We start from the raw sequence: 22,849 nt of genomic DNA on the forward strand, positions 1-22,849 counted from the left end.
TTCATTTGATATTTTATTTAAGATACGTTAGATTATTATAAACAGTTTAATCAAACTATAGTTTTAAAGATGCTTTTTGAAGTTGAAATTCCGGCTTTTTTTTTTTTTTTGCAGGAACGGTCTAGCCCGGCGCCCATACTGTTATAACCCTAGTTGTGCGTGTGGGCGGGGATAATCGCGTTCTCCTGCCATGTGCCGCCCGGCGAGCCAATCAGACGCACGCCTCGCGCATAATTTAGCAAAAGGGAGGAGGGAAGCGCACAGAGCCCGCTAGAGGCGGCCCAGTTCCTGAGTGACAAGCAATGAGAGTTAGCTGCTTTCCCTACAGCTGCCACAGCAAGGAAGAGGTCTGTGCTGTAAGTAGATGAGTGCATTCACAGCTTACTCGGAACACGCGCACACACACGCGCACAGGCACGCACACAGGATGCATGCACCTGTGTTAGTCATTAATGCCAGGCCCCGCCCAAGCACAGTCACCACATGACGTGCCGTGACTGTAGTTTTCATACAACAAAAAAAAAATAGCACGAAGTAGTATAATTTTATTTTGACAGCGTAAGATGTTGAATCAGAGGAAATAGATGTGTCTAAATGCTGTGGGCTTGTAGAAGATTACAGAGATTACAAAACGTTATCTGCATGAAGCCCATGTTCAAAGAGGCTGTGTTACAGATCCCTTACAAGTCACACTTGCAGCATATAGCCTGTGTGTGCGTGTTCATGAATGTGATGTTGATTAAATTCACCACGGTATGTTTGGACGTACTTACTCTGTCGTGGTATTATTAACCACTTCTGCTTCCAATGGAAATGACAGTCCTTCGGATGAATGGTGACTTGCACCACGACTTGAACTTGCAGAATGTGAAGTGTGTATTTGTCACGGCTCCAGTGTACTGTGCGTGGTGCAGGTGTCAAGGTAGACATCTTTGATGGCTGTGGAGGACATGTTCCTGTCACGTGCAGGTAAAGAAAGGGACGCATGGCGACTTCTAACACGAGCGACGCATCAGTCTGTTTTAAAATGTGTCCCTTCAGACGATATCTCCATCATTCACCATGACTACAGGGGTGCACAAACATAACACTGCCAATCTGCAGAATGAAATGGTATATTGAGGTACGCTGCAATGTGGATAGATGCCTCATAAAATTCGTTAGATCAGGACAAATACAATACAGCACCGCATCAAATGTAGTTAAATAACATATGTTCTGCGTGTATTATTTAATTTTTCAACAGGTCCAGATATTGTACCAGATATCATTGTAATCAATAGGACAGTATCAGTCCAATAGCTGAGCAAGTATATCAATTGCGTTCAGGCTTTTCGTCCTTCATGAAGTTGCCACAAAACCAATAGTTAAAAAAGACCTATAATCGCCGCCAGCGAACACAGCATAGTGTCGTGCAACCCACACCCCACTCAGTTTCACGGCTGTAACCCACACCACGCGCCATTTCGTAACATACTGCAAATTTGCACTATGTACAATCTGGGGGGGGGCAGTTCGTTTGTTCCGAATGTCTGCTGTAACGTATATATTTATATATATATTATATATTTTTTGATGGCACATCCTGCATTTCTTATGGACACGATTGTGGGCATCTGATTTTGTTATTTCGCTGCAAAGTGTAAAAACGACCATGCACGTTTATTAAGTCGACCTAGATGCCGAAAAACAGAAACCTCCAAATGGCTATCCGCGGAAAAAAGAGGAAGTCATGCGCTTGATCAGGCGTGGCGCTGTCTGAGCTCCGAGTCTTAGGCCGACCCGCAGCGCCCGATCCTGCTGAATGGGGCAGTGTTGCTCTTTTACGCGGACGAGCCCCGGCCGGCCGCTCCTGTTACCCGACTTGCCGCATCGTACGGAGTTTTGCCAAGTGCGCGTTACGTTAATGTACCGCATACCTGCGAAACGACACTTAAAACCTTACAAACCGACGCAGTTCGTCGGGGCTGCTTTTACATTTCCGACTGCATCACCCACGCGTTTCTAAAAACCACATTTAGTGCCAAGTGGTACTTCAACAATAATAAGTTAAATAATACGCACCCATGGCAATTAAATAGATACCCTTTGTCAATGTAGGCCATATTATTATTTTTAGGGGGGGTGATGGGAGCGGCTGTGGCTAATGCAGTGATGCTCCCCACCTTCGTGTCCCGTTTTCCACCAAAGTACAAAGGAAGACGAGAAATGAACGATACAAAGGTATCAAATGTGTAATGTGGAGCGATTTACTTAGAATTAAAACATGTGTCACTGTTAACAATAAATCTACTCATTTTTGCAGAGGATCGCGTCAGTCTGGCGCGTAGTAGACATTTCCTGTATAATTTGAGTCATATGATGCACAAAAAAACAAAAAAAATACCCCAAGTATCCACGTAGTCTTACTGTAAAAAATGACTCTTTGCTAAAAGTCGAGGCAGGTGCCTTAAGAAATACGACCAGCCCGTGTCCGTTTATAAGCACGAGTGTATATAATGCGCTAAAAAATGAACTTTAACGAAATGCGTTTAACACTTTGTGGCCTGATTTTCAGTGCCGACTCCATTTTGAAGAGCCAGACCGGCCAAGAACTGGCTGAGTAATGCGCCCTGCTTAGCACGCCATATCGTCGGGAAACGACGGGGGTTCCCGCTACATTTCGGATCTATTAACTGGTGGGCTCATTTGTGCATAAATCAGGCTTGGTAACACATACAAGTTCAAGATTTAACAGATGACGCCTTTATTGGAATAAGGAAGGTGGAACACGGTGCGCTTGTTCTTACATTGTAAGAGGGCTTCAGTGAAATAAACTTAAAATATAAAGAGGTGTATAGACGTGCATGTCAGGGGACTGTATGGGGGTAGGTCAAGCTTTCTGTGAATGGACACTTATGCAGCAGTTTGTCTTAGATGTGCCGTGCACTTTTAAGTGCGTGAAGTCTGCTGCTGCCACAAACCGGGGGGGGGATGGGTTTTCGCCGATTGGTTGCTCGTAGACCGGCACACACATCCAAGGCTCGCAATATAACCAGGGGCAGGTCGACTGCTAAAGAAACAATTATCATTTATTTTAAAATGAAAGTGCAGATGTTACGTCACAGGGAAGCGTGAACTGTATGTAGCAGTTAGAAACTCCGGCCGGGGAAAAAGGAAGCATTGCATTTGAGAGTGAAATTGCTACATGCATCTGTTTGTGTTTTGAAGGGGCCGCCGGTAAAGTAATAGCTACTGTAGCTAGCGAGCTAAAGTGTGGAGAATATGAGCGCAGGTCCCGGCCTACTGTTGCCGCCGCCGGGATTTTGCAGATCCGCTTTCACAAATCGGAAAAAATACACGCAATATGTCACAATCTGAAAGTATTTCGGTCGTTTTTGTTGTGACCGAGATGTAAATGGTAAGATTTCGGAGGATTTAATTTTTTTTTAACTCTCGTGTGTTTTTCAATATGTTAAATAAACGTGTCGTTTCCCCCCCTCCCCACCCCAACGTGTATTCATCTGTCGGGTAATGCGTACGTCTGCAAATCTGCATGCATGTGTGTTTAACTGTTTTTTGATATTGTCCAGCTGCATGTACCAAAACAGAGTAAGTAGTACATACTGTATGTGATTGGGTACCTCATCTGTCTTGTGCATGATGCTGAACATCAGCTGTGCCATAAACCGGCTTGCATTCATATATGTTTAATCCACGCTTTTTATACTTTGCCTTAAAATTCATGCTAACTTTACTCCCGTACCACGTAGAGCGGGGCTACCATGGTGCGTCAAATGCATGCCCTTGAGTCAGTCTAAGCAACATTGCAGCGTTACTGGGTCCGTTTGGCAAAACGTTACAAGATAGGCCAGATTGATAGCTAGCTGTATATAGCGCACCGGCTCTACGACATTTTGCACATTTTCAGGTGTCTGCGTTAAAGGGTAAAACCTGTAAAACAGTCAGTGGGCAGCTCCTACGGGACTAATTAGTTTGGGGGAATTGTCGGTCCGTAAGATTTGTCACAGGTGTACGGTTGCTTTTACAAATAAACCGTTATTTTACGTTTCCTCGTTATAAATACTGTACTGCAAAAGAAACTGAGCATTCATTTACGTGTAGGATCTGTTTGATTTGTTTACGGCAACATAGATTATGATAAATATTTTTCAGTTTGAATCAAATTCAGTAGAATTTGTTTAAATAAATACTTAGTGTAAGTTGAGCAGTGCTGTTTTCTTTCTCTTTTTCAGGATGGAACCATGACAGGATGAATCAGTCGTACGAACTGACAATTCGAGATGCATTGGAGTGCTGCTCCACCCCCCTGGAGTTTCAGCCCCCTGTTGGTTCCATCTCACCCTATGGCCACCAGTACGGCAGTGATCTCGAACCCGGGCCGGTGGGCGGTGCCCCGCTCCCCACTGCTCCGGCCTTCAGACCCAGACCTGGCTATGCGTACGGTCGCCATGATCGCTCCTCGCACCCTTACAGCCCACTGAGGAGGCTCCAGGACTTGACCTCCATGGTGAGCAGGCCGGACCTCGCCTTGCCTGAAGGGGACCCGCAAGGACCCCAGAATGATTTGCACACTTGGAACAACCCCATGGGGAGGGCCGACTTCGGGACCCCCCCAGGGAACGCAGCCCCATCGTCAGGCAGGAATCAAACTTACCTGGCGGATCAGAACTTGGAGAGGGGCGACTGTCTGCCTCCCCCGAATCCGGACCTCTGCCTGGAGCAGAACAGCACTATCCCCAACGGGTACCTGCACTTTGAGTCCACCCTGTTCGAGAATGGCGAGGCCAGGGAGGACGAGGAGGTGACGCCCCAGCTCTTGGGCTCCTCCAAGAGGGAGCGGAAAGCCGGCGCCTCCTGGAGCCCCAGGCCAAACACTGCTGCTCCCCGCCCGGCCGCGGAAAAAGGGGTGGCGGCGGGCAAGTCCGTGGGTGTGTGCTCACCTAACGCCATGGGTGCAGGAAGGAGTTCTGATGAGGATTCGGGTTGCGCTCGCAAAACTCCCGGAAAGAATACCCCCAGGCTTAAAACGGCAACCCCCAGCCCTGACCCGTCGCAAACGGCTGAATGTGACATCACATCGCCCAGTCAGGCTTCCGCAAGTCCTGTAAGCTCTCTGCCAACCCCCCCCCCCCCCCTTTACTCTGTTCTAGTTACTCTGTAATTTCTAGGCAATGAGAGGGGGGAAAAGATGGTGCCTTTAGTAAACTTGGCCGAAACAAACATTTTACACGCCAGATTTATCCAGCTAAAACGCCGCGGTAACTTTATCGAACGTTGGATGTTTATTCTTGCTCATTCTAGCTATTTTCAAAATATCTACAGCTAGCGATTTTATATAAAGGTGTAGAGCTATAGAATTGAGCTTTAAGGTACGTCAGCCTGTGCAAATATCCATCCGGTTTTTATCCCACCACTGGGAATGGTTATTCGGAATGTTCTCCTTGGTACATTTAACTAGTGGCGGTAGTGAAAATGGATCATTTCAAAGAAAGAAAAAAGTTATCGTTTTCCATGTCAGCAAGTAGGTGTTCTTGACTTCGCCGCTGACGTTCACGGTTCCCGTGCTGTCTGCCGAGGAGAAAATGACCAGGGAATTTCCAGAGAGACCTCTCGCAAAATTGTACGTGTGACATCATGCACCAGGTCATGTCCAGATGTGGGACAAGATACGGTCGTACCACTCACTGGAGTTTTCTTATGTACAAGTGAACTTTGTCAGCGGAGGGGTCGTTATCTACAGAAGGGAAATAGATTATGAACAGGTATATCGTACCTTATTTGCTGTGGCACAACTGAAAAATGCCAGGTGACTGCAGCCATCCGCTATTTTAATTGTATTTTCAGATTAATTTCACAGAAGTAAGAATCATTCATATTTGCCGTTACCTCCGCGTAGTGCTGAGTGGTTAGATCTTCCATATTTCTTGCTTTAACCTTTATACTAATCAGAAGAGTCCCTAGATTAAACACATTCCTTTACAGCAAAGTATTTATCAGTCAGTTTGGACACCTAAATTTACTGGCATGAAAAAAGATTCACTCCACAACATTAGTTAAGGTGCCTGCGATATATAATTGTGATTTCATCCTCAGCTTACATTGTCTTACAAACTCATTTAATGACAACCTGCTCTAAATTTAAGTTTAAAAGAATTACTGCCACCAGATTTCAATTTTAAAATTCTTGTTGAATTCCAGTGTAGTATCATTGCAAACTTCAGACATTTTTTCACACTCCAAAACAGGCAAAGATTTGCAAAATCGTTTGTATCTATTGTAAATACAGTATAATAATCTGTAATTACTTAAACCAGGTACATGTGGCTGCTTTCTAAAGCCATTTTTAGCCTTATGGCATGTAATACTGCTTTGGTTCAGCTAACAGTAAACGGTTAAACTTAGTGTGATGTGGCTCATATTTCATGAGTAAAATCTACATCTGAGGTGGACAGTGCTTTACACTCTTTTGAGAGAGAGACTCGGATTATGGATTAAAACAGACTGTTCTGCCTTAATTTCAGATCATGTCATTGCTGGGTATCATACAGAGTTTTGAACGCTGTAGATTAAAGTTGTTATTGTCTCCCAATGAAGGGAAGTTACTCTGGCGAATAATGCAACTGAATGGCCTTCCTGTAAATTGAAAACAAACTTCACTGGTCCCTGCATCTTCACTGCATCTTCTCTACCGATTACTGAGCTTCCTGCAGGTCACTGTCTCCATGGCTCTTTATGACGTTGTTCTGCTAGAAATGAACGGGATAAAAATTACGACGGGGACCCAGAATTCATTAGCTGACTAAAATTTTCACGGACAGGGGGTTACTTTTCAGCGCCTGGCTTTCTTTAGTAGGACGGCTGGACCTGTAAACTCAGTTTTGCACTTTCTTGGGTTTCAGAAAGGGAACCGATTCTTTTAAGATGAGTGGTTTTTTTAAGAAACATCCAGCTTTGATCAAAAATTCGGAAATGCATTTTCATTTTCTCATCCGCCTTTCTAGGAATTTATCAAATCTAAAAAAAATCTAACAGTGATCCCCCGCTTATCGCGGAGGTTACGTTCCAGACCCATTAGCGATAGGTGAAAATAAACAAAGACTATATAAATGAACATTTTTTAAATATAGTTTAAGCCTTAAAATACCCCTCCCACATGCTTTAAACACATGTAAACTTATTAAAACGCACTTTCTAAACACATATATGTGGATGTCAGGCCGAGGATATGAGTAACATAATAATAATATGTGTGTGTATGTATGTGTGTATATGTATATATATATATATATATATATATGTGTATATATATATATATGTGTATATATATATATATATATATATATATATATATATACATACATACATACACACACACACACAAATGGCAGAGAACTGTGATGCGTCTGGGAAAAATTGCTGATATAATGGGGGCGCGATAGCTGGACCACAGTATAGCGGGGGAATCACTGTATTTATTTTCTGTGAAGAGAACTTCCTGTTTATGTTTTTGTGCCACAAACAGAATACTTTGTCCTGAAATGAACTCGTATTTTGCAGCCCTTTATACATGGGATCCTTTGGTTATTGGTATATTTGAAGAATTTAGTTCTTTTTAGTTCGCTTTAATTAGGGAATTATTATAATTTACCCTCACACAGGCAGAAAAGAGCATGTTAGCAAAATGAAACTCCTGCTGTTGTTATAACAGGCGTTTGTCTTAAAATGCGACGCCCATAGCCGGCTCACCGCTGCATAGCGGTCTAACAAGCTTTCCCATGCTGTCCACCTTCATTTCCGGCGTAAACACCCATTGGTTCCCAAGCATATTTATGAGAATCACTCATCAAACTGATTAAGTTTCGATGGATCATGCAATAGCTGACTCTGGTTAAGAACTTCCAGACTTACTGTTTGACACCGAAAACAGAGCAACTGTGTGTTTGGATAAATATAATGACGCTACCCTGCATTCATCGTAGTAGGTCCAGCCCTCAATGGCAGGCTGTGAGCAGACAGTGGCCTCTAATGAGACACGCCTGAGCGTGAGTTCATGCTTAAGTTGAGGCTCACGGGAGATTGAAACCCTGAAGGAGCACAACGCTGCTAAACAGAAGATCGAGAGAGGCAGGGTGGTCTTCTTAAACTGTACTGGCGCGGTCGGATGGAGGGCGGTGGTGCAAGAATGCTGCATAGAAACCTAAAATTTTACTTCCACCTTTCCAACCCTGTTACTCTTCAGACATTTTTTTTTTTAAATTAGCAAATTAAAAGTGCTATGAGTTTTGACTGTACAGGGAGAACATGCGCTCCAAACCCCTCACACGCAGAGCAGAGGCTGGATTCAGCCCCAGCTCTGGAGGTCTGAGGCAACAGTAGCTGAGGGGAGGGCACTAGGTCTTGCAAGGCAGAAGCATTGAGGTGGGATGCATCCTTCAGTGTCAGAGATATGTATGTGTCGGTGGTGAATGTTCCTTATAGTATCGTGACAATTGTGCCTTTGCAGACTATCTCAAAGAACAAGCCACTTCCACCAGTGAAGTTCAAAGAGGGAGATGTGGTTTGGGCCAAATTCAACCGCAGACCATGGTGGCCATGTCAGGTGGTCAAGGAACCTATGGAAGGGACCTGCTTTAGACTAAAAGGTGGATTTCAATGTTCTCGTTTGCCTGCATGATTGAAAAATGTATTCGTTGCTGGTAAACTTGACGATGGATGACTGAGACTCTGCACTGCATGCTGGACAGTTACCGATAGGTGTGATCTACTTCCTAATTAATTTATTGGTTCCTGTTGGGTGAATCCAGTGGTTGACAACATAGTAATCTATCCTGCAGTGGGTTGAAAGTCTTCTAGCTTTCATTAGTTGTTCTAAGTATCACTGGATTTGAAGACCCCATGTTTATATCTATATGAGGAATATTAAGTATCCATTATCCAATTATTACATACTGCATGTGTTTTTTAATGTCTTGACAGTATATTATCATGTGAGTGTCATTTCAGATTCCAGCGAGCGTCCCTGTCGTCAGTATTTCGTTAAGACGCTGGGGGAAATCATCGACCAAGCTTGGGTCCCTAAAAAGGCAACTCAGCCATTTGAGGGTGGCTACCAGTTTGACAGCCTCCCCGTGCTTCGAAGAAGAGGGAGGCAGAAGGACAAGAACTACAAATACACGGTGAAGAATTACAAATGCACACACATTGTAGGGCTTAGATTTCTTTGAATGTGTTGTACCGCATCCATTCATTTGAAAGCCGAGTTTGTTGCGTCTAATCACTGGCACGTTCTCGCTCAGATACCCAAGCGTTTTCTGGAATCGTGGAGGACCAGCATAGAAGAGGCAGAAGTGGTTCTCTCAAAGGCCCTTTCCACTTCCTCCTCCCAGAATTACAATCACACTGATGGATGTGTACCTGGAAAAGGGGCCAAATCCTCTTGCACTTCAGAGCCCACTGGAACCCCAATGTCAGATCACCTTCTCAACGGAGAGGGAACAGCTCCCAGGAAGCCACTGAAGACATCTGAGAGTCATGCAACTAGTCCTCGGATTAAAAAGAAGCCAGGTAGCTCGTTAAAAACACCCAGCACTAAAAAGGAAGAGTCGCCCAAACAGAAATCCGAGGGTAATCGAGACGAGGCTGAGAAGGATTCTGAGGAGTCTCCTTATTCCAGCACTGAGTTGACACCAAGGATTCTGTACCCAAAAGATCTTGATCAAGCCTCAAAACTCAACCACAGCTTCTCTTCCTCATGTCCCAGGAAAGAGCTAAGGAGAAAACCAGCACGGAAGAATGTCAAAGGTCTTAAAAAGCCAGGGAAGGGGTCTACTGGAGATACCAATGGCGCAGGCTCCGATTCAGAGAACAGTTTTGGGGGTGAATCACCGTTCAGTAAAATAACTGCATGTCTTGCTGACCTAAAACGCCAGGACTCCGATCCTTCAGGAGTTGATGGTCTAACTGAACCTCCCAGTAAACCTCCAGATGAGCAGTTTGCACGTTTTCCTGCCAGTAACTGCCTGATGACAGGAGCGCTAAAAGCCATGGAAGAGGCGAATATTAAAGATGGTTTAAAGTTGACCCAAAGTTCAGAGTCTGTTTTGTCAAATGGTGAGGACTCCACTTCAACAAGAAAGCTTGCTAAGGAACCTGTGTCAGAATCAGATGAAAGTACCAAAATTTTATCGGTCAAGGCATCCGGCTCTGATAAATTGAGCTGCACTCCAACTTTGTCTAGTTACTCTGCTAGCACTTCTCCAAAATTACCAAGCACTGAAGAAGCCACCTGCAGTAGGCCGTTGATAAAATCAGAAGAGCAAGGTTGCTCGATATCTGCAAGATCTGTGGATGCTGTTGCCCTTGGTGCTACCCGGGTCAAGAAAGACAATTATGTGTCTGATAGGTCATCATGTTCCTCACCGGCATCTTCACTTTTGTTTTTGGATGCCCTCCAAGATGTTAAAGAGATAATATTTAAGTCATTAGTCGACAAAGATGGCAAGTCGAGTCAGCTCGCCACCTTTCAGCCTAATGCGGACTTGAAGTTTAGTACTTTTCTAATGCTGCTAAAAGACAGGCATGATATCCGAGAGAGAGACGGCACTCCTCTTGTCCTGGAGCGAGGACCTACTAGTGCTCTTATGAAAGAAGAGCCATCTCTGATGCCACCAGAAGAGGCTGGTCCAAACGAGCAGTTGTGGGCTACTGGAAAGGGCAAGGTATCAGCCTTGAAATTTGCACATCCCAAACCCAAACAAGTAAGGTCCAGGCCCTCCCAGAAAAAGGAAATCGGAAGATGTGAACGGGGAGATGCCAGTTCCGTGAAAGGCGGGCAGAGCCGAAGCACGCATCAAGGTTCAAAAAAGCGACTGAAGAAGAGTCGGCTGCCTGCCGCCAAGAAGGGCGTGGTAGGGGTGGCTTTTGGGTTGGTGGAGCCTACATATGGTAAGTCACTGGGACTAGGCATTCCTCAGTTTTCAGGGAAGTCTTCGTCATACCTTCCTGGGTCTGTACCCCATTTGCCTGGTCAAAGCACCATAACCAATGTGGCCCCGAAGAAACGCTGGCAGACCTTCGAGCTAATGGGTGATCAGCACCCGTTGAAGGCGCCCCCTGAGCCTTGTGACGCTAATGGTGAAAGTCTGGCATTTGTTCCACACTTGTCCAGTCATCTTCATCCAAAGCACAAGCTCCAGAGCCAGATTGGCACTGACATTACGAGCTCAGCCCCCTCTGTCAGTGAAGGAAAAGAGGTTTCTTCAGGTAATTTTTGGTAATGGCAAATCAATGACTTGGGTCTTTACCCAGTTTATTTTAGCGGGATGTTGGCAGAAGATTGATTTTTTAATTCACCTTTGTCCTTCGCAGCACACCTACAAAATAAACGGCAGAGAAAACCGAGCAAACGACTCATAGAATGGACAGAAGAGTATGATCAGATATTTGCTACCAAGAAGAAACCGAAGAAAACCCTGGAGGCTTCGAAAAAGGTTTTTTTTATTCTTACTATTACTGTCGTCGTAATCGTTCTTAATATTAATGCTCCTACTACTATTATTATTGAAACTGTAGATGATCCTTTGATCTCCATTTTAAAACCTTTATCACTAAGTGCCCTCTGCATTAACTGCAGGTGTCTGAGTCTAGCACAGAGCAGCTATCTTCTGCAAGGATGACGCAGGACGTTTTGAACACACCTGCGGAGCCGCAGGCCCCACGCCAGGCTCATGACCGGCCCATCACAGGGCACCTGCCACCTCAAAATGCCCATGCGCCACCTATAGACACACTTACGCCACCCCCAGAATCCGTACATTCCCCCGCTGGAGCAGGAGGTGTTGGGGAGTTGGCTAAAACAAAGCTTGAAACATCTGTTGAACCTGGTGAGGACGCATTTAAGCATTTCAGCAAGTGGATGTGCTTTGAAACGTACTGTAGGTCTCCTATACTTGTACTTCAGCTTGTTCCCCTGCCTCCCTCTTCCTAGCCTGCCAGGATGGGAAGAGACAACGGAAACCGACAAAGAAAATACTGGAATGTTCCATTGAGGCAGAACCCGTCATAGTCCCAAAGAGGAAGGTGTGGTTGTGTATTCAGTTTAAAGCTGACTTCAGTGGTTCATATGCTTTCCATAATTTTTTCATACTATTAAACTAACCTGTGTTTTAATACCTTTTAAAGTTGTACCTCCTTGTTGCGGGCCCTCATGACTGCTAGTCGTCGTGACTGTGGACTCCTCCTGCATCTTTTGACGGGGGGGGGGGAGTTAATAGGTTTGATATATGACAAACATGTTCTCGGGTCGTCGTGCCTTGTTCACCCCCCTCCCCTTTTCCCCTCTCTCGTCCGGGATCAGAAGTGTAGGGAACAAGGTAGAGGGGCAGAGGAGGAGGCAGGATCCCAGGACAATCAGGAAGGGGTGTATGAGGTGAGGGCAGGTGTGCAAATCAGGCAGGATGCTGGATGACCGCTTGCATTCCCTCCAGCTGACCCGTGAATGCCTCACCATCGTGTTCGCCCGTATAGCTAGCTATACTTAGGAATGTTTCGTTTTGCAGGCCAAGTCTACTAAGAAAGAAGTGCCTGTATCGAGTTCGTCCGGTCATGCTTCTAATTCAGGTCAGTAGCAGGAGAGGAAATTCAAAATGAATGCGGTAGAGGTGACGGCAGCAGGGTCGATTAGCATATTGTCGACATGCCAATCAAATTGAGACGCGGGATGCACATATTCATTCCAAGTAGTTGCCAGAAGCTGATCATCTTACTTTGCTCTGAACTCAGGCTCCGCTAAGTCGAAAATGGGTCCTGCGGTGCCGCCACCAACATCGCAGAAGGATCAGCCAGATCCCCTGGAGTGCCTGGATGAAGAGGGACACTATGACTCCGTCGCATTGGGACTTCCGGAGGACGACCTCCAGCTGGATGGAAGGTCCTTGCAGGACTCGGAGGTGAGCCCAGAGGCCGCAAGAGTAAAGGTGCACAGGGCCTGGTGAGCCGAGCAGTGAAGTTGGTCTGTTTGGTTCACAAGATGGTATCGGCACATAATCCTGTCCTCTCTTGATATTAACTACTCCTACCGGATCCCGCCCCCCCACCCCCACGCTTCCGCAGGGTTTTGGGTCGGGTTACGACGACGTCATCTCATCCATGAAGGAAGATGGGCTGTCCTCAAGCAAGAGACCGCCGGGGGACAAGGGGGGTGCAGCATCGCTGAAGGAAAACGTCTGCCAGGTGGGCTGTGAGGGGCTGTGCGGGGGGGGTGGAGTCTCCCACATGGAGCCCTAGATTTCGCTGGCCCGTCGGGACCTTTGACCTTTGCTCCTTTAATCTAGGTGTGTGAGAAAACCGGCGAGCTGCTTCTGTGCGAGGGCCAGTGCTGCGGCGCTTTCCACTTGCAGTGCATAGGCCTCGCCGAGATGCCCCAGGGCAAGTTCGTCTGTCAGGAATGCACCACCGGTGGGTTCGTCTGCCTGTCGTCTAGAGGTGTACTTTAGTTTATCCTCGACTCGTTTAAATACCTCCCTTTCCTGCTTTTTCATTTAGATGTGCAGTTAGATATTTATAGATGTCCTGGGCAGCCCTGCTGTACAGACAGGCAGGAGTAGCGACTCACAGAATTCCCACTGGCCCTCGTTTTCACCCCAGTGCGGAGGTGCTCGCCTTGGGGGTGCAGCGGCTTGCAGGTTTTTTCACAGCAGCCCCCACCTCCCAGACCTGCCCCTCCCATCTCTATCCACACCCTTGAACACAGACTTAGCGGCTAGCTTCTGCAGGGTTCTTGGTTGCAGCCAGAGTGTTCAGTAGCTAATACCCAAACGTTGGTCTGAGCCAAAGGACTTTTAAAACATGCCTGCACCGCGACCTCTGCTGCTTCCAAAACAAAGACCAGTGTATAGATATCTCTCGCCCTTCACCTTCGGCCGTACGATATAAGACCCTGACCTGATGCAGAAGGTTCTTCTCGCTGCGTGTAGGAGGTCACAGCCCCAATGGGTGCCGGAGACATTTCTCTGACAGCCCGACACTCTCGTGCTGTAGGCGCGCACACGTGTTTCGTGTGCAAGAAGACGGGCACGGACGTGCGCCGCTGCATGATCCCCGTGTGCGGGAAGTTCTACCACGGCGAGTGCATCGCCACGTATGCGCCCACTGTGCCGCAGGGTCGCGGCTTCCGCTGCGCGCTGCACGTCTGTCTGTCCTGCTACATCGCCAACCCCGCCAACCCCTCCGCATCTAAAGGTGAGTCCCAGCCTGAAGTCAACCTAATCTTCAATGGGGAATTTTGCCTCGTGTTTCCAAATACAGTCGATGGTCTCATGAAGCTTGGCCATTAATCATAGTTATTAATCATTGAGTAGCTTCGTTGTTCTAGGATTCACTGATTGAAAAGTACAGAACATTAAATTACAGAATAGTGAACCACAGCATACGATATATTCAGGAAGGACAACAAGGGGTGGGATTTAAAGTGGCAGCAATTAATAAATAACAGCAGTGATCAGGATTATACTATGAGTTATCAGTGTGTTTATGACTGTCTTATGACTGTCTTATGACTGCTCCTGAGTTCGGTAATGGCTGTGTTTCTGTCTGTGGTGCCAAGGTCGCCTGACACGCTGTGTTCGCTGTCCCGCCGCCTACCATGCCAACGACTACTGCATGGCTGCCGGTAGCATCATCCTGGCCAACAACAGCTTCCTGTGCCCCAATCACTTCACTCCGCGCAAGGGCTGCCGCAACCACGAGCACGTCAACGTCAGCTGGTGCTTCGTCTGCTCCGAAGGTGTGCCGCCGAGCCGCGCATTAGCAGGTCACGTGGTCTGGAATCGGGGAATCTCGGAGTAGGTTTGGCCACCCACGGGCCGAAGAGCCTAGAATAATTGCTACGGTTAGCTAATTAGCTTTGTTTTGAAGTAAAAATCAAGTCAATGAAATGAGCCACAAAAAAAAATTAAAAATCTGATTCTGTTGAATACATTTTTGAATCTTCCTCGGTTGACATGCTGCTGTTGTCATCTGAATTGCATTTCCACTCTGCCCCCTGCAGGGGGCAGCCTCCTGTGCTGCGAATCATGTCCCGCCGCTTTCCACCGCGAGTGTCTCAACATCGACATGCCTGAGGGCAGCTGGTTTTGCAACGACTGCCGCGCTGGCAAAAAGCCACACTACAAAGAAATCGTTTGGGTCAAAGTTGGCCGATACAGGTCCCAAAGTGCTTCTTTCATTCTTTTTTCCCTTAGGGTGACGGTGCTCAGTACAGTAGAGAACCACATTCAGCACTTCTGGACCCAGTGCAAGCCATAATTTTATTTCACGGCTCTGCCGGACTCATAGCTCGGTCCTAACCTTGCATCCTGATCCTCTCCCAGGTGGTGGCCTGCCGAGGTCAGCCACCCCAAGAACATTCCCGCCAACATCCAGCGCATGAAGCATGACGTCGGCGAGTTTCCCGTCCACTTTTTCGGCTCCAACGACTATCTCTGGACCTATCAGGCGCGAGTCTTCCCCTACATGGAGGGCGATACCAACAGCAAAGACAAAATGGGAAAGGGCGTGGACTCCATCTACAAGAAAGGTGCACATGCTTCTCTTATCAGACCTGCTGCAGATGTACATGCATTGTTGGAACAGAGAAAGATGTGTGGAGATCTGTAAAAATTGTTCGTGGTTTTTAAGGATTTAAGTATTACCATACTTGGAGGCAGTTGAATGATCATAGGATCCAAAATATATGAAGTCCTGAGGTCAATGCAAATGACCACCATATTATTAAAGAATAAAAAGCTATGAAAGTAAAGCCTGGGGCACGAATTTACATGGAAACATTTACATGACAGGTAGTGGTGGTTTGGGATAAGATTCTGTGCGTCCTGTCACCCTGTCATGTTCTTCTCACGATCGTCCCGTCTTATGTACTCCGTACGTCTCACCCCGTTCAGCTCTCCAGGAAGCCGCCAGGCGGTTCAAAGAGGTACAGGCTGAGCAGGAGCTGCGGCAGCTCCAAGAGGACAGGAGAAATGACAAGAAGCCCCCGCCATACAAGCACATAAAGGTACGCCCCCCCGGTCTCTGGGTATGCGCGACGTCAGCCCAGAGGAACCACGGTGAACCGGTTCTCCCCTCGGCGTCTAATCAGGTGAACCGGCCGATCGGCAAGGTGCTGATCATCACGGCCGACCTGTCGGAGATCCCGCGCTGCAACTGCAAGGCGGCCGACGAGAACCCGTGCGGGATGGACTCGGAGTGCATCAACCGCATGCTGCTCTACGAGTGCCACCCGCAGGTGTGCCCGGCGGGCGAGCGCTGCCAGAACCAGTGCTTCACCAAGCGCCAGTACACCCCAGTGGACATCTTCCGCACGCTGGCGCGTGGCTGGGGCCTGCGTAGCTGCTACGACATAAAGAAGGTGTGTTCTGGAGCCCCGCGCGGGACTTTTTTTTTTTTTTTAAGTCTCTGTCACTCCCGCAATATTTCTGGCCAATCCCGCCCCCTCTCGCTGAATTTCTGTCCAATCCTGCCCGCTCCCGCTGAATTTCTGTCCAATCCCGCCCGCTCCCGCTGAATTTCTGTCCAATCCCACCCGCTCCCGCTGAATTTCTGTCCAATCCCGCCCGCACCCGCAGATCCATTAACGGATATACTGTATGATGAAATAAGTTTATATGCATTAAATGTTTTATTCCAATAGAACAAGAACTAAATAAATAAAACAAATTCAACAAAAATCCCTCAATTTTGAATCGCAAATAAATGTAAACTGAGCCCAAAAACTAAAGTAAAAACTTTTGTTTTTCTGACTCAGGGACAGTTCGTGAGCGAGTACGTGGGGGAGGTGATCGATGAGGAGGAGTGTCGAGCCCGGATCAAGCACGCGCAGGACAATGACATCGGCAATTTCTACATGCTGACATTGGACAAGGTGGGGATATTGGGGGGTGGAGAGTTCAGGGGATGGGGGGGGGGGGCGTGGAACGTAGGGTGCCGAACAGGCCCCGTCTCCCACCGGTCTGCTCATCAGCATGCCCCCTGCTGGCCGTGTGCGATAGGATCGCATCATTGACGCGGGCCCCAAGGGGAACCAGGCGCGGTTCATGAACCACTGCTGCCAGCCCAACTGCGAGACGCAGAAGTGGACGGTGAACGGGGACACGCGCGTCGGCCTCTTCGCGCTCATGGACATTCCAGCAGGTGCGGAGCGTCGTCGTTGCCTTGGCGATTTTCAGTGTCGAAGGCTTTCTGTGGCGACTGTCCGTCAACTAGCTGGTTATAGAGTCCAAAAAAAAAAAAACGATAAGATGTCAAGTCGTCCAGGTAAAATCTTAACACAGCACTCTACCTTCTCAGACAGTGCAACACAAACTAAATCCTGTCTGAATTCGGATGATCTGTGTTACTTTCATTATCTAAAGTGGGTGCAGCAAACACTTTGTTTTTTTTTTTTTAGATGACCAGTTGTCTCGGGATAAATCGTTTCCTTTGGTAAAAGAAGCCTTGAACTCCTCCTGTGTTTGTGATAGAGCTTCCAGAATGTTCTGTCTTCATATCAGATGAGATGTTCTCTGACTCTCCTTCCGTGAACCAACTCTACAGGTACAGAGCTGACCTTCAACTATAACCTGGAATGCCTGGGCAACGGAAAGACCGTCTGTAAATGCGGGGCGCCCAACTGCAGTGGGTTCCTCGGGGTGCGGCCCAAGGTAAGCGCACTGCACCGAGGTCACAGGCAATCTGAGGGGATGGACTCATTCAGAGATGGAGTGTGGAGTCACTGTGGACAAAACAAATTCTAAAAACACATAATCGGGGACGTCAGAGTAGGGTTACTATCATTAGCCAGCACTAAAACTTTGAGAAAAGATTTTTGTAAACGGAAATAAAATTAGGTGGAAAAACTGCAAGTAGGCAATAATATAAATATTGCTCCCAACAATAACTGAAACGAATAAAACAAACATCAAAGTCTTTTTGCTGTTTTTGAATACTGTTTTGCTGAAGTAATTGTTTATATTTAATTACTGTTAATAATACCTGAACACGTTTTGCTCATTTTTAAGACTTTAGTATATTATGTTCACTGTATACATACATGCATATAAGGCTCACCGGGTTACGATGGTCCGAGTTACGATATTTCGACGATCTGTGAATGTTTTTCGCCTTCAGTACATTATTCAATAAATTACATGAGGTATTCAACACTTTATTATAAAATAGGCTTTGTTAAACTGAACTTAAGCTGAAACGAAAATATATCAAAATATACATAGAAATATATATTTAAAGTAGAATTATATCTTTAAAATAAAAACTGTAATCACATTGAGAACAAACTAAACTGCAATTCACATGAACATTTTAAATAATATAAAAATAAGAGGTAAAGAATCTAAAACTGTAATAGTAATACTGCTTCCAGGCAAATGCCTTTTGTCTTACAACTTCTCTTGTTTTTTGATTGCAATTTTAATTGAGTAATATGGTGAAAGATCTACACAAAATGGTTAAAGATCCGGAGCAACGATGACGGTCCAGCGACCGGGCTCCTTCTTCCAGTGGGGGTCAAAGCCGATGGGTAAACGTGCTTGTTTCTCAGAACCAGCCGCCGGCCGAGGACAAGGCGCGGAAGCTGAGGAAGAAGGTCCCTGTGAAAAGGAAGAGCCAGTCCGAGGTGACCAAGGAACGGGAGGACGAGTGCTTCACCTGCGGCGACAGCGGACAGATTATCTCCTGCAAGAAGCCCAGCTGCCCGAAGGTGTACCACGCAGACTGCCTCAACCTGACGAAGAGGCCGGCAGGTCAGACTCGCAGGGTCTCCAGCAGAAAGCGGGCCCTCAGGCCCTGTGATGTCCATGACGCGGACAGAATCGCAGAATCGAGGCATGAAAACGGCATTTACCTATAAATCCGGAATCGCGCTGAATTCGTGGATGTCTTGTTGACATTCCAAACCTATGATTTTTTTTCTTCTTCTTCATATTTTGCGATCGCCTAGATGCTGTAAAATATCCTCTCAGTAGGCATAGCCAGAGACGTTTTTAACAGGAAAGGCCAAATCTGAAAAAACGAGTGCAAGAATGTTGCCGTACCATAAGGCTCTTTTGAACCGCAGGAATTCCAGCGTTTATGGTAATGGCCCCCAAATCGGCCATTTCTGCCGTGTGTGCTGTCATTACAGCATAGGGATCAGTGATATAGGGGTGACCCGAGCCTACGCTTTTAACCAACCCGACTCGAACTACTAATATAAGCAAAACTATGCCTGACCTGCTATATACGCTTAAATTTTAATGACCTGCCTGGTGACCCGAATATGCCGAAAACACAGAACAAAAAGTTTTTGTAAACTGCCGAACCGAAACAAAAGTGGATACAGGCGGTATAGACACAGCACGTGTCATGCACCAAAAAGGGTACTTTTTTAAAATAAAAAAATTGTAAATCTGAAACGGATCAAAATAAATCTGAAAAAAGCTGAATTTGGAGGGAAAAAATTAAATATGTGGAAAAAAATGAAACGTATTTCATAGGGCTCCAAGGTCCACAAGATCCGGGTTCCTCCTGAATTGTTTTTTGCCGTAATTAGTGGTGTAGCTCTGTGTAAACTTTGGCTGATAGCTATAACTGTTTAACCTCTGACCGCCACAAATCCGTAGTGACGTTACTTTTTAAGATCCCGTGAATATGTGTCGTAAACGCGTCAAATGATGCTGGCAGTGAGATGTTACCAAAGTAGCATCGAACTGGTTGATATATCGACTACGATAGACACGTTGAACCAACAACTGTATCTTGATTCTTTACATTCCGGTATAGACCAATATTTGTTATCTGATATATCATCCATTTGTAATTTCCACTTCATCCTCTGCTTTTTCACAGTCACGCTGAGTTCCTGTACTGAAGGGCTTTTAATTGGCATGTATATATCCGGTTATTTATTTAGCTAGCAGTGGTGCATGGTGGCTTGGTGCTCAGCATTGTTGAGTCACACGTGCAGGGTTGGGAGTTCAGTCTCCATGTGCTTGGGATCGGGCCAAAGTCACCTTGATCAGGATTGGTGGTTGGTTGGCCAGTGGTTGGTTAGAAGATGGATGGCCATTGGATGGGAAGATCCTTCAGCATAAGCATGAATGCGTCATTAACAGGCATGTTAAGCGAAAACGCAATATACTCCTGTCTGTGATATGAGGGTATGCAGACCCAAAAGCAGAGTCAGAAAGATCTGTATTGGCCAAGTATATTAAACATATAAGGAATCGGTGTCTTGGTGGCTGTTCCGTGCTGTAACATATTACATGCAAAACAATTTCAAGGCCGTTTACATACGGAAGTATATAAATTGTGTATGTAAAACATGTTAAATAAACATTAAAGTATGAAAAAATGTTCCAAACCAGCTCACACCATGTTTATGGGCTCAAGCTTGTTGTCTGGGTGGGTGGGGCTTGCTGGGGGAGGAGCTTCCAGGGGGAGGTGGTTGAACACTTTGGATTTGCAAATGGGTGTGTCCTATGACATGTCCGGGCGTGTGGCATGCGGAAGGTTCTAGCGACTGGCTCGCCCTGTGTTGCAGGCCGCTGGGAATGCCCGTGGCATCAGTGTGACGCGTGTGGCACCGAGGCGGCCTCCTTCTGTGAGATGTGCCCCAGCTCCTTCTGCGAGCGCCACCGCGACGGCATGCTCTTCATCTCCAGGCTGGACGGCCGCCTCTCCTGCAGCGAACACGACCCCTGCGGTCCGGAGCCACTCGAGCCAGGCGAGGTGCGTGAGTGTCCCATCGACCAGGCGGGAGCTGGGGGCGGGACAGGGGGCGGGGCGTCCTCTGGTGCCGTCCCTGCCACATTTCCCCGAACCGTAGCCCCCAACAATGGGCCGCTGCCGCATGCTGGAGACCCCAAAACCCACCGGGATTTCGACTCCGGAAGCCACGGCCCGTACTCCCCCATATCTTCCTATGGCGACGGCAAAGACAAGGATGAGGAGGAGCTGGAGGAAGATGAAGAGGAGCTTATGACCCTGGAAGGGGAGGGGGACAGTGCGGAAGATAGTCCCGAGTCCAGCACCGCTGAGCTGAAGGACGGTGAGTCCCAAGAGCCGAAGACAGAGGGTGCCACTGAGAAGGCATCCGAGTAACAGTCTTGCATCCCGTTGGCCACTGCTCTCTGTCCGCAAGGAGGCTTTGACACTACGCAGACATTCCGGAGGGGGGGGTGGTGGTGGTAAGGAAGAGGGGGTATAGCTAGGGAGGCTGAAGCAAAGCAATGGGGGGGGGCACGGTTCAGCTCTTCGACTTGCATGCAACACTCCCATGGACTTCCTGTACAATGTGAAGGACCTTCTAGAAGTTTGACCCAATCAGGTTTCAGCTGTGAAAGACCTCTGTGAGGAACCTTAGCGGCTCAGAGTTTGGGCTTCAAGAAACCTGCCCGTTTCACGTTTGCGTCCATGAGATATGACTGCATCTAGGTTTGTTTTTTTTTTTTTAGTTGTTTCGATGTTTAAGTTTTAAAGTTCTAGGAGAACAGACATTTCCGGCATCCAGACACACTTGCTGAAAGGCCAGTATCCTCAATCAAGGGACACATTTTTGTTTGCTAAAACTCTCAGCTTAGAGGAGGGTCCACACCAATTGTATTTCTTCACAGGAAAGCAAGTTAATCAACGGAGAGAGCGGCCATGGTTGCGGTACTGGGTAACTGAAGAAATTTCGGTGTGCCACAAATTTCAGCACCTCGCATCGTCAGTTACAGGAAATTTGCCCTGCTTGGCCCAGAACACGTATTCATATACGTATGTATGCTGCGGTCTTAATCCAAAAGTCACGTAACAATCTCCAGTTGTTTTATGGCACATTTTACCAAAACCGGTGACCATTTTGGATTTACTTTACATGCCGTTTTTTATTATTGAAATCAATACTGGAAGAGTGAATGTCACATAGGCTCGGAGCTGGAGAGGTAATACAGGAGGAATTGCTTTGATAGAAGATTGTAACATCGCAAAAACATGGATGCTGGTGACCTCTAACCCCCCCACCCCCCACCCCACCCCCATTGCTCTGCAAACCCACCGAAGATTAGGACATGATTAATGCAGATAATTAAGAACATTCCATGCAGGTCTGGTTATTCATTTTGGGCATTGTGAGTATGTCCAATAGTTTATTCCCTTGGTTTTTTTTTTGTTCCTTGATTGATCATTTGTACATTTTGAACATAATCTTATGCTAAGTCTCTGCTGGAGTAATTAGCACCTCACTTGCGGCCTCTGCGAATCAGACATTCAGTTTGAATCTACGGAGCCATGGGGGTAAATATGTCCCTCCATCCTGGAAGAAGAGAATGAGCCTATGTTTCAGAAGGGCAGAGGTTGGCCAAGGTTAGTGTGTGCGGGTCAAAAGACAGGCCTCTGATTGGTCGTTCCCGTGACGGTCACCTGTTGATGTCTGCAGACCCTCCTAGATGCAAGCTCACCTCCCCCGAGCTTCCCGGAATTTGCAACCAGAGCGTGGTTCTGTGGTTCTCGCCGGTTCCCGTAGATACCCCTTCACCCATGCCAGAGTGCGCTGGAAGATCGTGTTTGTAACTAGAGTGTGTAATATTTCACAGTGTATTTATATTGTCACATTTATCACGCACAAAAAAAAAAATAATTGCTCCTCTAGGAGCGAGTCAGCTCTCCTCCTCTCCTGGTCTTCACCTCCTCCATTTTCCTATACAGCTAACAGTTACCCATGGCCTCCTTGGCTTGAGACCTAAGTGGATCTTTAATGGATACCAAACACTACAGTCATCGCCGTCATGTATTTGTCTAGCCTTCGCATAAATACCGTGTCCCTCATTTCTCC

At 46.8% G+C, this 22,849-nt stretch overlaps 1 protein-coding gene across 10 annotated transcripts; it reads left to right on the forward strand.

Annotated features, from left to right (window-relative positions):
* Positions 1-268: 268 nt before the first annotated feature.
* On the forward strand, positions 269-22,419 carry nsd1b (nuclear receptor binding SET domain protein 1b). 10 transcript variants are annotated; one of them, XM_048997687.1, is made up of 25 exons: positions 2,830-3,400; positions 4,236-5,107; positions 8,507-8,645; positions 9,007-9,179; positions 9,300-11,265; positions 11,371-11,492; positions 11,636-11,885; positions 11,990-12,081; positions 12,359-12,430; positions 12,561-12,621; positions 12,784-12,950; positions 13,114-13,233; positions 13,335-13,458; positions 14,041-14,241; positions 14,606-14,785; positions 15,050-15,206; positions 15,372-15,577; positions 15,942-16,054; positions 16,139-16,408; positions 16,805-16,921; positions 17,049-17,190; positions 17,593-17,699; positions 18,596-18,797; positions 20,576-20,763; positions 21,648-22,419. In XM_048997687.1, exons 2-25 carry the CDS (start codon positions 4,253-4,255, stop codon positions 21,696-21,698), a joined length of 6,075 nt encoding a protein of 2,024 aa, XP_048853644.1. In that variant the 5' UTR covers positions 2,830-3,400; positions 4,236-4,252; the 3' UTR covers positions 21,699-22,419. The 10 variants fall into 10 exon arrangements, with proteins under 10 accessions (XP_048853637.1, XP_048853639.1, XP_048853638.1 ...); XM_048997680.1 differs by lacking the exon at positions 2,830-3,400 and adding an exon at positions 269-356 and having other exon boundaries at positions 20,576-22,419; XM_048997682.1 differs by lacking the exon at positions 2,830-3,400 and adding an exon at positions 1,690-2,223 and having other exon boundaries at positions 20,576-22,419.
* The last annotated feature ends 430 nt before the right edge of the window (positions 22,420-22,849 follow it).

This window comes from Brienomyrus brachyistius, unplaced genomic scaffold, assembly GCF_023856365.1.
Source record: "Brienomyrus brachyistius isolate T26 unplaced genomic scaffold, BBRACH_0.4 scaffold35, whole genome shotgun sequence".
NCBI lineage: Eukaryota > Metazoa > Chordata > Actinopteri > Osteoglossiformes > Mormyridae > Brienomyrus > Brienomyrus brachyistius.